The sequence below is a fragment of the Emys orbicularis genome, chromosome 14 (genome assembly GCF_028017835.1).
Source record: "Emys orbicularis isolate rEmyOrb1 chromosome 14, rEmyOrb1.hap1, whole genome shotgun sequence".
Taxonomy (NCBI): domain Eukaryota; kingdom Metazoa; phylum Chordata; order Testudines; family Emydidae; genus Emys; species Emys orbicularis.
The window spans coordinates 39,126,240-39,141,865 of record NC_088696.1 but is presented as its reverse complement, the minus strand read 5'-3'; the positions used below and the strand labels follow the sequence as shown (position 1 = coordinate 39,141,865).

The 15,626-nt window shown below is 46.5% G+C and overlaps 2 protein-coding genes across 2 annotated transcripts in view; one reads left to right on the top strand and one right to left on the bottom strand.

Moving 5' to 3' along the window:
* KCTD19 (potassium channel tetramerization domain containing 19) overlaps positions 1-212 on the bottom strand; it is a 34,085-nt gene extending 33,873 nt beyond the window's left edge. Inside the window, exon 1 of the mRNA XM_065416804.1 lies at positions 105-212. Within this exon, the coding sequence (XP_065272876.1) occupies positions 105-212 (108 nt within the window). The remainder of the gene's footprint in view (positions 1-104) is intronic.
* Positions 213-5,897: 5,685 nt separating this feature from the next.
* The window catches only part of LRRC36 (leucine rich repeat containing 36), a 45,534-nt gene continuing 35,805 nt past the window's right edge, over positions 5,898-15,626 (top strand). Inside the window, exons 1-3 of the mRNA XM_065416836.1 lie at positions 5,898-5,967; positions 10,763-10,890; positions 11,940-12,132. Of these exons, the coding sequence (XP_065272908.1) occupies positions 5,898-5,967; positions 10,763-10,890; positions 11,940-12,132 (391 nt within the window). The remainder of the gene's footprint in view (positions 5,968-10,762; positions 10,891-11,939; positions 12,133-15,626) is intronic.

The window sequence follows — 15,626 nt, the reverse complement described above, 5'->3', positions numbered from 1 at the left end:
CAGTCTGTTCCCCCACTAGCCCTTCTGAACCCCAGTCTTTGTGACCTCCCAGCAGCTCATGTGCCCTGCTTTGTCCATCCCCCCCATATCCCATGACTCCTCACCTGGCCACGCGGGCAGGGCACTGTGAGGAAGGCAGCCTCTGCCCCCTCACTCTCTGTGGCTGGCTGCTCCAGTCTCTGAGCCAGCTGCTCTCTCTTCTGACAACACATCAGCCTCTAGTGGGCGAAAGGTGCAATTGCAGCATGACCCCTTTCGTTGCTTCCCTTTGCCTCCCCCGCAGAATAAATTATTCTGCGGGGGAAGGGGGAATCTGTGGGGGATATTAATTCTACACTTGCACAGTGGCACAGAATTCCCCTAGGAATAAGCAGCACAGCTGCAGCATTTTAAGTGTAGACCTGCCCTTAGTTTGCAAAGTTTTGTGCATGCATCCTTAACTTTGATATGCCACCCAAACCTTACATTGTGAAAAGTTTTCTCAACATACTTTTTGGTGCCGAATTCCCTGGTGTTTTTGGCTTTTTAAAGAATAAGGAATTGCAGGAATTTAAAGGAATGAGAAAACAGTCTCCAGGGCTTGGAATGAGAAAGAGAAGAAAAAGTCTCCAGGGCTTGAAAGCCCTGCTGGCTTACAAAAGATTGCAAACAGGTCACAAAAGTTCCATAATATAGATTTATTTGGCTAGACACCAGTAGAAAAATCATCCTTGACCAAAGCCACAGACACTGAGGCCTTAGATAAGGGTGGCAGGGTAAGAGCTTACAACTTCATATCTATTTAATGCCGTGACACTCACTGGTATACTGCTTGCTAAATTTATGCTAAATATGATCCAAATTAAGCAACAGTCATAACTATACAGGATCATTAGCCAAAGGTCTAGTCTACACTAGAAATTGACTTTGGTATAGCTACGTCTCTCAGGGATGTGAAAAATCCATACACCTGAGAGAGGCAGTTATACCCAGCTAATCCCTGGTGTAGACTAGCACTAGGTTCATGGAAAAATTCTTCTGTTGACCTAGCTACTGCCTCTCAGGGAGGTGGATAACGTACGCCGACGGAAGAAGCCCTCCCATCAGTGTAGACAGTGCTGATGTGCTACAGCAGGCTACTGCAGCGTTTTAAGTGTAGACAAGCCCTGAGTCATTTTCCTATTGTTGCCCCTTTTGGCCTGAGCAGTTAGCCAATATCTGGGGCCTTGCCAGATTGTTTCCATGAGGAGAAGAAATTGATTATATAAGTCAGGTATTTCTTTGGTGCTATCCTGTTTATTTGCCAAGTATAAAGTTCTGTTTCCTTGAACACAATGGGGAAAAAAACTACACAGGCAGTTTCCTTGCTCACAATTTCAAAGCTTGCCTCTCCAGTCCGTTCTGTTCCCTAAAGAGCTCCATATCTCTGCTTCACGTCTGGTCCATACTCATGACTGCTCTCTCACTTCCTGTTCAGTTTCTGCTTCTACCAGACACAGATACACACAGCTGCGGCCAATCAATCCCCTCACCTCTGTGTTTGTAATTAGTCCCAGGAAACACAGGACAACAGGCAGACAACAAGGCTAACACTATGTCTACACTACAGACCTTACAGCGGCACAGCCGCTGCAGCTGTGCCGCTGTAAGGTCTCCCATGTAGCTGCTCTATGCTGGCAGGAGAGAGCTCTCCTGCCAGCATAATTAACAAACCCCTAACGAGTGGCGGTACTATGTCGGCAGGAGAGCATCTTCTGCCAACATAGTGCTGTTCGCACCAGTACTTTTGTTGGTGAAACTTTTGTCAGCCCAGAGTGTGTGTTATTTTTCCACACCCCGACTGACTAAAGTTATACTGACAAAAGTGCTAGTGTAGACATAGCCTTACTTTCTAATTGGCCTTGTAATATAGCCCATTGTCTTGGGCAATGGCTTCCTAATGTTTCCAGTTATCACTACATGAAGCAGCATTTAGTTGCTCCACCCATTTAACAAAGTTTGTGATTGTCTCTATATCAAAGACCCACCTGACAGCAGCCATTTACACTTTCCAGCATAATACTCTAAAATGTCCCAATAAAACAGCTATCCTGATATAGTGTGTCCCACTGAAGAAGAGTATGCTGTAGTAATATTTTATAATTACATATCATCTTTCATTTTATACACATAAAGTGTCATGGAATTGCAGCAGCCTCTGTGGAGGAGAGCAACAGCTAACAGACAGGCACAGAGTGCACTACATAATTACTCCAGGGCAAACTAATGAACTCTTACTCTCACAAAATGCATCATGGATTTTAACATCTACGCACTTCCAACACAGTATCACTATTTAAAGGTCCAGCCTGAAACAGCCACACAGTAAACTGCAGCAGACAATGAACTTGAACCTGGGCTCCTCTAAACTGCATCTGGCTTCAATGGCTCTCCAATGGACCATCCTGCAGCCTGAAATCTCTGGAGTCAGGAAGTCTCAGAAAGAAAGGAACAAAACTGTTTGAGGACAGCCCAATCAACTCCAACAGGAACGCTGGGCTCCACACCTGGCTCTTCCACTCTCCAGCTGTGTGGCTTCTGTGCTCCAAGCTCCCTGCCTGTAAAATGACAATTATGTGAACTGCTCTGCATCAGTGAACGCAACACTCAGGCCTCGTCTTCACAGAAATAGGAAGTGAAGTCATGAAACCAACACTGTAGCATTTAATTTCAGAAGGGGGAACTACACAAAAATGAGGAGGTTAGTTAAACAGAAATTAAAGGGTACAGCGCCAAAAGTGAAATCTCTGCAAGCTGTGTGGAAACTTTTTAAAGACACCATAATAGAGGCTCAACTTAAATGTATCCCCCAAATTAAAAAACATAGTGAGAGAACCAAAAAAGAGCCACTGTGGCTAAACAACAAAGTAAAAGAAGCAGTGAGGCAAAAAGGCATCCTTTAAAAAGTGGAAGTTAAATCCTAGTGAGGAAAATAGAAAGGAGCATAAACACTGGCAAATGAAATGTAAAAATACAATTAGGAAGGCCAAAAAAGAATTTGAGGAACAGTTAGCCAAAGACTCAAAAAGTAACAGCAGGAAGCCTGCTAAACAACCAGTGGGACCACTGGACAATCGAGGTGCTAAAGGAGCACTCAAGGACAATAAGGCCATTGCGGAGAAACTACATGAATTCTTTGCATTGGTCTTCACGGCTGAGGATGTGAGGGAGATTCCCAAACCTGAGCCATTCTTTTTAGGTGACAGATCTGAGGAACTATCCCAAATTGAGGTATCATTAGAGGAGGTTTTGGAACAAACTGATAAATTAAACAGCAATAAGTCACCAGGACCAGATGGTATTCACCCAAGAGTTCTGAAGGAACTCAAATGTGAAATTGCAGAACTATTAACTGTAGTCTGTAACCTATCATTTAAATCAGCTTCTGTACCAGATGACTGGAGGATAGCTTACGTGATGCCAATTTTTAAAAAGGGCTCCAGAGGTGATCCCGACAATTACAGGCCTGTAAGCCTGACATCAGTACCGGGCAAACTGGTTGAAACTATAATAAAGAACAATATTGTCATATAGATGAAGATAATTTGCTGAGGAAGAGTCAACATGGTTTTAGTAAAGGGAAATTATGCCTCACCAATCTACTAGAATTCTTTGAGGGGGTCAACAAGCATGTGGACCAAGGGGATCCAGTGGATATAGTATACTTAGATTTTCAGAAAGCCTTTGACAAGGTCCCTCACCAAAGGCTCTTACGCAAAGTAAGCTGCCACGGGATAAGAGGGAAGATGCTCTTATGGATTGGTAACTGGTTAAAAGATAGGAAACAAAGGGTAGGTATAAATGGTCAGTTTTCAGAATGGAGAGAGGTAAATAGTGGTGTCCCCTGGGGGTCTGTACTGGGACCAGTCCTATTCAACATATTCATAAATGATCTGGAAAAAGGGGTAAACAGTCAGGTGGCAAAATTTGCAGATGATACAAAATTACTAAAGATAGTTAAGACCCATGCAGACTGCAAAGAGCTACAAAAGGATCTCTCAAAACTGGGTGACTGGGCAACAAAATGGCAGATGAAATTTTATGTTGATAAATGCAAAGTAATGCACATTGGAAAGCATAATCCCAACCATACATATACAATGATGGGGTCTAAATTAGCTGTTACCATTCAAGAAAGATCTTGGAGTCATTGTGGATAGTTCTCTGAAAACATCCACTCAATGTGCAGCGGCAGTCAAAAAGGCGACCACAATGTTGGGAATAATTAAGAAAAGGATAGAAAATAGGACAGAAAATATCATGTTACCGCTATATAAATCCATGGTATGCCCACATCTTGAATACTGTGTGCAGATGTGGTCGCCCCGTCTCAAAAAAGATATATTGGAATTGGAAAAGATTCAGAAAGGGGCAACAACAATTATTAGGGGTATGGAACGGCTTCTGTATGAGGAGAGATTAATAAGACTCTGACTTTTCAGCTTGGAAAAGAGATGGCTAAGGGGGGGGATATGATTGAGGTCTATAAAACCATGACTGGTGTAGAGAAAGTAGACAAGAACTAGGGGTCACCAAATGAAATTAATAGGCAGCAGATTTAAAACAAATAAAAGGAAGTATTTCTTCACACAAGGCACAGTCAACCTGTGGAACTCCTTGCCAGAGGATGTTGTGAAGGCCAAGACCATAACAGGGTTCAAAAAAGAACTAGATAAATTCATGGAGGATAGGTCCATCAATGGCTATTAGCCAGAATTGGCAGGAATGGTGTCCCTAGCCTCTGTTTGCCAGAAGCTGGGAATGGGCAACAGGGAATGGATCACTTGATGATTACCTGTTCTGTTCATTCCCTCTGGGGCACCTGGCATTGGTCACTGTCGGTAGACAGGATACTGGGCTAGATGGAACCTTGTCTGACCCAGTAGGGCTGTTCTTATGAAATTAACTGCAATTCACACCAACTATTTCAGCACAAGTCTGCATGTGGACGCTGGTTTTGGGAGAAGAGTGCCCCAAACTCAAGTCAGTTTAAACAAAACAAAAAAGATTTGAAAGCATCTACGTATGGATCGGCACTGAAAGCTCCGATCATACCTGATTGCAATGACACAGTGCCAGTCTGTGCAGACAAGGCCTCAGTGACAAGCTGGCTGGGCAGACACCAACCATGATGCCCTCAACTGTGACCTGAGGAGTCCATTACAATTACATGTCCAGAGAGCAACAGAGACAATGTTTGCACACTGACTCATGCATTGCTCAGAACACCCGGTGGAAAAGGGACCCTCCCCAGCCCTATGCAAATGAGCAAGGGAGGGAGGGAGGGTGGGGGAAAGCGACCAATCGAGGGAGGGGGGATGGTGTGAGCGGGGTGGGGCCTTGGAGAAGGGGCAGGGCAGGGATGTTCGGATTTGTGCTATTACACAGTTGGCAACCCTGCCAACTTCTCCCTCCTCTGCCCACAATGCTCCCAGGGGAGGGCTGACCCATGTTCCCCCTTTGATCCTGTGGGGGCCTTCGTTCCCTCTCCCCCTTGCATCCCATGGGGGCCACTCTCTCCTCCCCCCTTTGATCCCATGGGGGCCGCTCTCTCCTCCCCCCTTTGATCCCCTGGGGGCAGCTCTCTCCTCCCCCCTTTGATCCCATGGGGGGTTACCCCTTCCCCTTTGATCCCATAGGGGGCCGCTCTCTCCTCCCCCTTCATGGTTCATACCATGGCGAAGGCAGCGGCCCCTCTTCCCGCGCGGGGCGGAGCGGGACGGAGGGGGGGGGGGGGGCTGGACTGAGGTTCCAGTAACGGGCCCTGTCGCGCGGCTGCGCGCGCCCTCCATTGTCCGATCTCTGCGCGTGCCTTGTCCTAGGCGCGCGCTCGCGCGCGCTGTGGGTGTTTAGCTGCGTTGCCCGGCAACAAGGCGGGGATGGCGCTGCAGCAGGAGCTGAGCGAGGCCTGGATCCGGGAGCAGGCGGCGCTGCGGGGACTTGGCCCAGGTACCGCCCCCGGCAGGCCTGGGGATGCGGGAAGTGCTGACGGGGCAGCACCAGGGTACTGGGGGGAGAATGGGGCCCCCAGGTATTTGGGGCAGGGGCTTGAGGTTGGGGTGGGGAGGGAGGGTATTTGGGGGCAGCAGCAGGGGTTTGGGGCATGGGAGGAGAATCGGGGCTCCAGGGTATTTGGGGGCAGCAGCAGGGGTTTGGGGCATGGGAGGAGAATCGGGGCTCCAGGGTATTTGGGGGCAGCAGCAGGGGTTTGGGGCATGGGAGGAGAATCGGGGCTCCAGGGTATTTGGGGGCAGCAGCAGGGGTTTGGGGCATGGGGGGAGAATCAGGGCCACAGGGTATTTGGGGGCTGCAGCAGGGGCTGGTATTGGGGCAGCTGGTAGGGTGGTGGGGCACAACGGGGTACTGGGGGACACTGGGTTAGGCAGGGCTGTTTGTGGAACCGTGATGGTTGGAAGCACAGGAACCCAGGGAGCAGTGATTGCACGTGAGTACCAGGCCCAACCGTCCAGGAAATTACGCTCATTCAACAGGGCATGTGTGCTAGTAGCCATCTGTACAGGTGCATGCTGCAGCCATGCACATAAGATAAGGGTGGCAAGTTTCCCATACTCCATAAGGCAACATCTGTGCTTGCTTAGCCCCAGCATCACTGGTTTTTATGATGCATCGAGGTATGACAAATTAAATATTTTAGTAATAATAGTAAAAGGTGTCCTTTTGATACGAAACCATATGCCAGTCCATTGTAATAGTGGGAGGTCAGCATCAGGTTATATAGAAGTGTACAATGCTGGTTCTGATACATTACCTGGCAGTTGTTAGTACCTCCATACTTCCATAAAAAAATTGAAGTTCATGGCAATAGCTGAAATAGTAATGGACAGGGGGACCCTCACAAAGGTCTCATTTGTGTAAGATCCACAAGCCCTGGTGAAGTTATACATTCCTATAGACAAAGTGCTGCAAGCACATAATGGAGAACAAACAGTACCTGCATAGTATTAGCAGCATTTTCTAGTTCATCATGCAGTAGTGTGCACAGATACAAAACAGTAGTATGATTCAGAGGGATCTTTGAAGTGGAAAAATCTGACAGTCAGTACTATGATGCATAGTCTGTTCAATCTCTCTGGTGGTCTATGCAGTCAGAGAAACATGTCTCTCCTTTGGCACACTCATTTGCATGCTGCAAATACTATCAGCACTGAGTATGACAACTCATGAACAATAAACAGCAGGAAGGCACCCCCCCCCCCCCCAATGGCTAGATTCACAAGAGGACTTAGATGGCTAACTCCCTCTTACAGTGCCTAAGACCAACACTTAGGCCCACTCCCATCACAAAAAACATTGCTCAACTGCCAGCTGAAGTTCCTAGGTGCCTAAGCTTCTGCCACTGGGCACGAGCAGAGCCACCTACGTCCTGACACTTGGCAACTAAGTGCTGGCAGGATTCTCAAGCTAGGCTTTTCCCCATCTATCTCCCCTGCAGGGCCCAATGCAGTAGGCACGTCCTGAGTCCACCAGATTGAGCCTTACATAAAGACAGTCATTGTGGGCGTGTGTGTAGCCCTGGCCTAGTAATTAGGGCACTCCTATAGATCCAGATTTGAATCCCTATTCTGGCTGATTTGAAGCCCTTACATTTTCTCTCATCTTTCTTCTCTCACTTCCCTCCTGTGCCCTCTCGTATTATACATCCATCCATGCACCCACTACTACACACCTGCTCACACATAGGAGTGGTGAAATTTCACCATACACATCACAAAGGACTAATCCCACTAGCCAAATGCCTGTGTGAAAGGTGAGAACATCCTATTGTCCCATGTCATTACCCAGGTGAGAGGCCAACACCTTCCAGTCCCCAACCTGCTGTGTGAAGCAAGCATGAATAGTCTTTTTCTGTTCATCCCTCTCATTCAGAAGCTTCCTGGTTGCTGCAAGGGTTGGTTTGTGTCCCCTTATCCCTCCCTCAGCCTTCCTGCTGTTGCATGGGGGTTTCTTACTTTATCCTTCCCTAGTCTGTTTATCTTCTGTTTTCTTCTCCAGCACACAGCTCCATCCCCTCATTCTGCCAAGCAGCAGCAAAGTGGAATTGATTAGACTTTTGTCAGTTTCATGGTTGGCCACAAGATACTGTAGTGAAAACTGAGCAGAACCAGGTTACTTTTCACTCAGCTGCTGCATGGAATGGCTCTGAACAGCAGCAAACTCAGTGGTTTGAGCATTGGCCTGCTAAACCCAGGATTGTGAGTTCAATCCTTGAGGGGGCCATTTAGGGATCTGGGGCAAAAATCTGTCTGGGGCTTGGTCCTGCTTTGAGCAGGGGGTTGGACTAGATGACCTCTTGAGGTCCCTTCCAACCCTGATATTCTATTTCTATGAAAAGGCACTGGCACTATCTGCAAATTCACACAGACAGCACTGCATCTGTTACACTCTGGTTATGACTGAGGAGTTTTGTTTGTAGCCATAAGGGCTGGCAGCTGTAGTTTATGGCAGTTGCCAGGAAAACATGCCTACTAGCAACACTGTCAAGAGGAGTTGTCAAGCCCTGCTCTGAATAGAAATTAATTCTTGGCTGAATGTTCCCAAGGCTGGCTACACAGTCAATGTGTGGTTATGGTAGTTTGGCTGTAGTGAGATCAATTGAGTGTACGCAGTCAACAGGTTAATAAAAAAAAAAAGCTGGAATGGCAAGGATTCAATTTCTTTCATTTCTGTAGCTGCATAATGTTAGCCATATCAAAGGAGAGAGAACTACAGACTACTTCCTGACATCCAGAGATGCTGAGAAAGGATGCACATTAAGCCAGGTATAGTTAGGGTGACCAGATAGCAACTGTGAAAAAACGGGACAGGAGGTGGGGGGTAATAGGCACCTATATAAGAAAAAGTCCCAAAAAGGGGGACTGTCCCTTTAAAAACGGGACATCTGGTCACCCTAGGTATAGTACATGATCAGGTCACACAGAAAGGGAGCGATCATAACAATTTACAGTTATCACCTGCTGTCAGGAGACCAAATCTTCTAAGGTTCAGTGCAAACAAACTCCAGCCTGAGACTGAGCTGCTGTGGAAGTAATTCATAGTCTTTAATATACAGCAAAATCCTTTTGCAGCAAATCCCTTAAACGTTGCTTTCTTCCAACTGAGTTCTTGCAAAGCGTATCCACGCGTGGTCTCTGTAATGGGGTTGGCACCCACGTCTCATGAGTGCCCCCTTTCTTTGGCCGATGTACCTGCAATCACAGTTCTTTTCAGGGGCGGCACCCACATCGCGCGGGCGGCCCCCTTTGGTTGGTTGGGTGTGATCCTGCGTTTGGTTTTAGTTTTTTTCAACAGGGTGGCACCCGCCTCTTGTGAGCACCCCACAGCCAATGGTTCTCTCGGCAAGTCTTCAGCAACTCAGCCCTTCAGCCAAGCTGCATACACTGCCCCCACTTCCAGCGTATAGAGTCCCGGGTTTTTATCCTGGCCCTGGTATGGGGCCGTAGCTCTTAGGCTTCTTTCCAGAGGCACTGCCTTCTTCAACCACCCAGCCGAGGCCCATCTTGGTACCCTCAGCTGGTGGTGTCCTTTTCAGCAGCCCTCCCTGGGCTCAGTCTGCAACCAGATTAGCAGGACTCATCTCGGTATCCTCGCCTGGTCTGGCCAGGTCCTGGGCTCAGTCCCCCGGGCTCAGCCTGCCCACCCTGACCTTTTTGTGGTCCTGCTGCTATTCTATCCAGACAGCCAGGCACCCAGTCTTTGGCAGCCTTCCCTGGGTGGTTCTGTCTGGTGAGCTCTCTGCAGTGAGCTGTCCATGGTCCTGGTCCTGTTTGTCTAGCCAGCCAAGCCCCCAGTCCTCCCTCATCAAGCTCCAAGGGCAACTGAAGACTCTGGTCTGTTGCTTGCCTTTTATCTGACCCCTTACTGGTCACTCCAGCAGCCCCTCTGGTTGGCTGCTCCTCTGCAGCCACTCTAGGCTGCCTGGAGGACTTCTCGCTGCTCTATTTTGGGGCAGGGAGACACAGGGCCACGAGGCCTCCAGCAGGGGGCCTCTGGACTAGTCCACCCTGCCACAGTCTTCATGTTATGACTCGAATGACAGTAGTAGCTCAAGATTGACCAAGGTGTGTCCAGATGCTGATAGACAACTGGACGTGAAACTTGGTGAGAAGCCAGCAGGGCCTGGCAGACTTGGAGTAAACACTCTACCCAGGGGTCAAGTCATGGCAGAATGCTTTGGAATACCATTCTGGCACTTTTTGAGGAAGTACCAGAAGTGTGTTATGGCACTTTTTTTTTTAAATAAGGACTCACCTACTTACTTTACCAGTGCAGAGTATTTAGCCTAGTGTAGATAATGTTGGACACCAGCAGAATAGAGCGCTATATAAGCCAAAATTGCCCATTTCCCCTCCAGGCTAGTTCCCCTGTGGAGCTCTAAAGGGTATGACACCTGCAACATAAGTCAGTTTTCTATGGTGGGTCCGGACACTACAGTCCTGAAATAAGGGTTATTTTAAAGAAAGTACTACTGTGATTTCCCTCTCTTCTAGGGCAGTTGGGGCATTCACTGCAGAATTCTAGCAGGGTCAGATTTTCTCTCAAAAAAAGGGCACTTCAGCTCACTGTTACTGAACAAGAGAGACCTCTAAAAATGAAAAGGTCAGACTCTTGCACATACAAGCAGCTGATGAAACTGGAGTTACTGAACAGTCTAAAATACAAGTTACATTCAGTTTTTAGAAAACTAGGAGAGACCTTAGGACCTTTACAAGTTCTTTCCTTTCAGAACAGGTGGAGTCCCTCTCACTGCAGGGAACATATGAAGGGAAAATCCACTCCCTTGGAGATGCCTTCAAAAATTTTAAAAGCTTGCAATCATTAGATCTGTCCAGAAATATGATTGTCAGTCTAGAGGTAAGTTCCCCATTCTCTGTTGAACTCTCTACAACCTCAAGAGACTTTGTAAGAGGTTTGGTGTTATAAAGGATTAACAATTAATTTTTTTTTAAATCTAGTCAATCTGATAGCCTGATTAAAACAAACTGGTTTCCTTTCACCTCAGGCAGGGAAAACTTTTCATTATTACCCTTTTGGTAACCCGTCAGTCCCATTCCTCCAGGCAAAGAGTTCTGTTTCCATCTTTGAGGTGGGGAAATTAATTTGGGCCCTGTAAAAGCAATTCAAGTTCTCCCTCATGACAAAGCAAGGGGAAAAAAAACAATGAACCAAAAACACCCAAAGGGATTCGCTCCTGACTACATAGTATCAACCAAAAACCCCCCAAAAGTTGTACCTCCCTTGTCAGCAGAGTAGACAAGCACTCATAAAGATGTCCAGCTCCTCAGGTTCAGACTAAGCATTCTACCGTTTTTCTGAGCTCCTTTTCCTCTGGGTTGACTTTCTCTGCAGTCAAACTTCTCTTAGCAAGTATGGCTGGCTTGCCACCTCCCAAGCACCCCATTGTGGTGCTACAGCTCCCTGCCTCCATTTCCACTTACTACAGCTGGGTCACAGAGTTCAATCACCTTTCCAGGTAACAAAAGTCCCCCCAAAAAAGTTCAGCAGAAATGAATATTTCTCCAAAATATTCAGACAAATGGGTGTTTGGTAAACCACATGTGCTGTGAAAGGCAATTGGGAGAAAGTGAACCCATTCAGAACTGATTGGCTAAATGATGTTTGCTTATCAGAGGTTATCCTGTATTGCTTTCCATCTCTATTTGGATCACAGGATAATAGTCCTTTTAGAGTGCCTTTTATCTGAATATCTCCCAGTGCTTTACCGAGCTATACATAAGTATAATTATCACCAGTTTACAGATAGGGAAATCGATGTGAAAAGAATGTAAAAGACTTGACCAGTGTGCCACAGTAAGTCTGAGGAAGTCTCCCTGTTTAGTGCTCTAAAGACTATACCATGCTGCTACTCTTTTAAATATATAACTTTGTTTTTCTCCTTACAGGGTATTGAATATTTATATTTGTTACAAAATCTGAATTTATATTACAATCATATCTCATCCTTGCTGGAAGTGTCACGCCTCCAAACATTACCAGTCCTCTCAGAGCTGGATCTGCGCCTCAACCCCGTTACCAGAAAAGAATCAGATTATAGACTGTTCACTGTCTACACGCTACAAGCCCTGGAAAAACTGGGTGAGAGAGATTACTGTTGAATGCTGAAGAAAAGGTATTCAATAGCAGCAATCTGTTATTACTGGATCAGTGACATAAACTGTTGTGGCAGTTCATACACACCCTGGGAAGGAGCCTTTCTCCCATGTCGTTTATCAGCTCCTCAGGCTCCTCCCTTCTTGCTGAGTTTATAATCATGCAAATTGTGGTTCTTCCAAGTTCTGCAGGTAAAGCTGGCAAAACCGGTAATCTCTACAGTTCCCATAGTTGTGGTTCAGAGAACTTACAAGCTCTTCAAGTTTAACAGCTCAGTATTTTTCCTTCCTTTTCTTATACAATCAAAACAAACAATTGTATAAATGTAACTTTACCAATTTACAACTACAAATTGAAATCCTCAGCATAGCAAATGAAAAACATAAGGCGCTCCTAGTAATGCTGATTCAGCCACAAAGTTGTTTATTCCTGTGTTGCTTCTCAAAGGCTCAGCCCTAGTCTACAATCTTTTCTGCTGTGTGTAAGGACTGTTTCTACAGTCTGGGCAGAGCTGCTCTCCAGTTTAATTTTTTATAATTCTGTGTTTTTCCGACTGTTTGAAGGTACTTGATTAGACCCCAGCATCACTTTATGCTCGCCCTAGAATTAAGTCTTCATCCTGAATTTATCACGTTGCAGTCTGTTGCTATGGAAATAATTGAAGATAAAAGCAGGTTTATGACTTCACTATAGAATCCATGTGAAAGAGCTGAAGTCAAAGCAGTATGTCTGACTTCAGAGGCGGTTGCCATGGCAGTAGACTGTAAAGTGAAGTATGCCCTATGTTGGCTAGCCTTTCTCCGTTTGGATACTCAATTCAGTGCACAGCGACTATGAGTCAGGGAGGAGTGTGGCTAATAATTCTGCCCCTATCTTGGCATGTATGAGGCACTCCAACCCCAAAATGGACTAAGGTAAGTATGTATACTTGGGCTAAAATTTTAAAGAGCCTTGAGTAACTTAGGCCATGTCTACATGACAAAACTTTGTCGACCTAACTTAAGTCAGCATACAGACACCACAGTTATTAAATCACTGGTGTGCACACACGCTTGGCTCCTTGTAATAGTGGTGTGGGTCCTCACCAGGAGTGCTTGTTATCAATTGTATTGTCAGCGTGGGGCATTGTGGGATGGCTGCTGAAAGGCAGTAACAGTTGTAAGTAATGCAGCCTCTACACTGACACTGCGGCCACCGTGACTCTACGCCGCTCGGGGTGGTGGTGTTACTACATCAGCATAGAGGGGCACTTATGTCGGCGAGAGCCAAATTTAAGTGAAGACCCTTCCACAGCTAGGGCGACGCAAGGCAGCTTATGTCAACCTAACCCTGTAGCGAAGACCAGGCCTCAGTCCCTTTTCAAAAGCGATTCCAGCACAAGAAAGCCTAGACCTTATTCAAAGTCAGTGGAAGTTAAGCTCCTGATTCAGAGGCAGACTTGAAAAGTTTACTATTGGTATTTAGATCCTAGCTTAAAATCTCGGTTGGAGCTATAGTAATGAACAGCACCACTCTGCTCCCTTGAATTCCTCCCCACCTTGACTTAGATCTTTTTAGGCCTGGCTTTGGAATCATCAGGTGGTTTGCTGTGGACAGAGATTTCAATGTTGTAATGAGGCAGGGATCCATTGCCAGACCCAGAGTCTCTTTTAGATGGTTTTATTGTCCCAAACTTAAGCAAACCAAACAAACACAGTTCTGCAGTTCACGCTGGGCTATAACTCCCAGGGGTTGTTTCCTCTTTACCTCTCAGGCACTCATTCTGCCTCCTCTCCCAGGGGACTCTGGAAACCTTGCTTCCTCGTTCTGACTCATCAGGTCTTTCTTACTTCCCCAGGTCAGGGGCCCTCCTTTAAAGCCTAATCCGGGGCCAGGTCTGCACTAGAAATTAGGTTGCTATAAGGTATTCCAACCTAACCCCTGGTGTAGACAGTGCTATGTGGATGGGAGAGCATCTGGGGGAGGTAGAGTATCTATGCCCATGGAAGAAGCCCTCTTGTCGGCGTAGGTAGCATCTTCACTGAAGCGCTAGAGCGGCACAGCTGCCCTTGTGCAGTGTTTTAAGGGTAGACCAGCCCTGGGTCAGCTGGCGCAGCACAGGTACACTGGCCCTGCCCCCTCTTAAAGGGTCAGTCACCCTGTAACAAATGTCTACACTGATTTTATTATATTCATCTGGGGTCTCACAGCCTCTGTAACAACCATCAAATTGGCTCAGGTAGTTCTGTAGCATATTGGGGGATTTGGGACACATTGTGTTGGGTCCTACAAACACAAACTGTTCCTGCCCGGGAGGGCTTAGGATTTAAAAGACCTAAACAAATGAAGGGGTGGGGATGGGGATATAACATATAAACCAATGAATACTCGATTTTGTGTTAGTTACATGTTTTGTTGTTGAGTTATTTATTTTAAGTTGGGTGAGGTAGGATGACAGTGAATGGCAAGAAAAGAGGAGTTAAGAGTAAGGGAATAAGAACAGGGAGCAAGAGGGACATCTCAGCTCATCATGTGCCTAGCCAAGTGACGAAAATGTGCTCTACTTCTGGCTGTCCTTGAAAAATACCTGAAGATTTCAACTGGTGCAGAATACTGTGTAACTCACTTCTTAAGGAGGGTGACCTGCTATGAGCATGTAACACCAGTGCTCTGTACTGGGATATCGGATTATTCTTTGAGTGCAATTCAAGGTGTTAGTTATGGTCTTTAAAGCCCTGAATGGGACTCTCCCATCTGGGAGATCTCTCTCTAATATATGCTATTGCAGGAGTTACAATCTTCTTGGTTCCTTGGGTTAGACTGTCTATGGTGGGCAGGGGGGTGTTCTCCGTGGAGAGCCACGCCTCTGGGCCTTTTCCCTCCAGTGTTCAGATGGAGCCAGAGTCTGGAAAGCTTCATGACATAGACTAAAAGACTTATTGAATTGGGAAGCCATTTGAAAATCTTTGGCTTAACGTAACAGGGATTGGAGTTTTGCTAAGGAACAGAGGTTCCATTGATGGGCCTTTCAGCAGCTTGAGAGACTTGCATTTTGTCGTCTTCAGACCTGCTGATTGTTTATCGTGGAGTGGTGCCTGCTCATGTGTGCTGATATAAATTTCTGAATGAATGAAGGGACAATGAGGTGATAATTTCAGCATTATGGGCAAAATGTTCCTGGGTACTTATGAGCGATAGAAGCACCCAAAGTGCACAGCACACGCTGTATTACTTACCCACACCCCCAGTCTAGAACACTGCTGAGAGTCCCAGCAGCTAATGTATCTTTTAGTCAGAGATCTCCATGTTTCAGCCTAGAACTCTGACACAGGGTTTACCTGCCGGGGAAAGGTGAGATCTCACTGTTTACTAGTCACAGGATGACAGCACACCCAGTGACAGGAAGGGGAGCAGACTGTACCTTCTTTCAGTCTTGAGTTGATAGAACCTTCACTCCAAAAGGCTGGAGGCTGCTAGGCCCCACTGCTTGTGCTCTAACT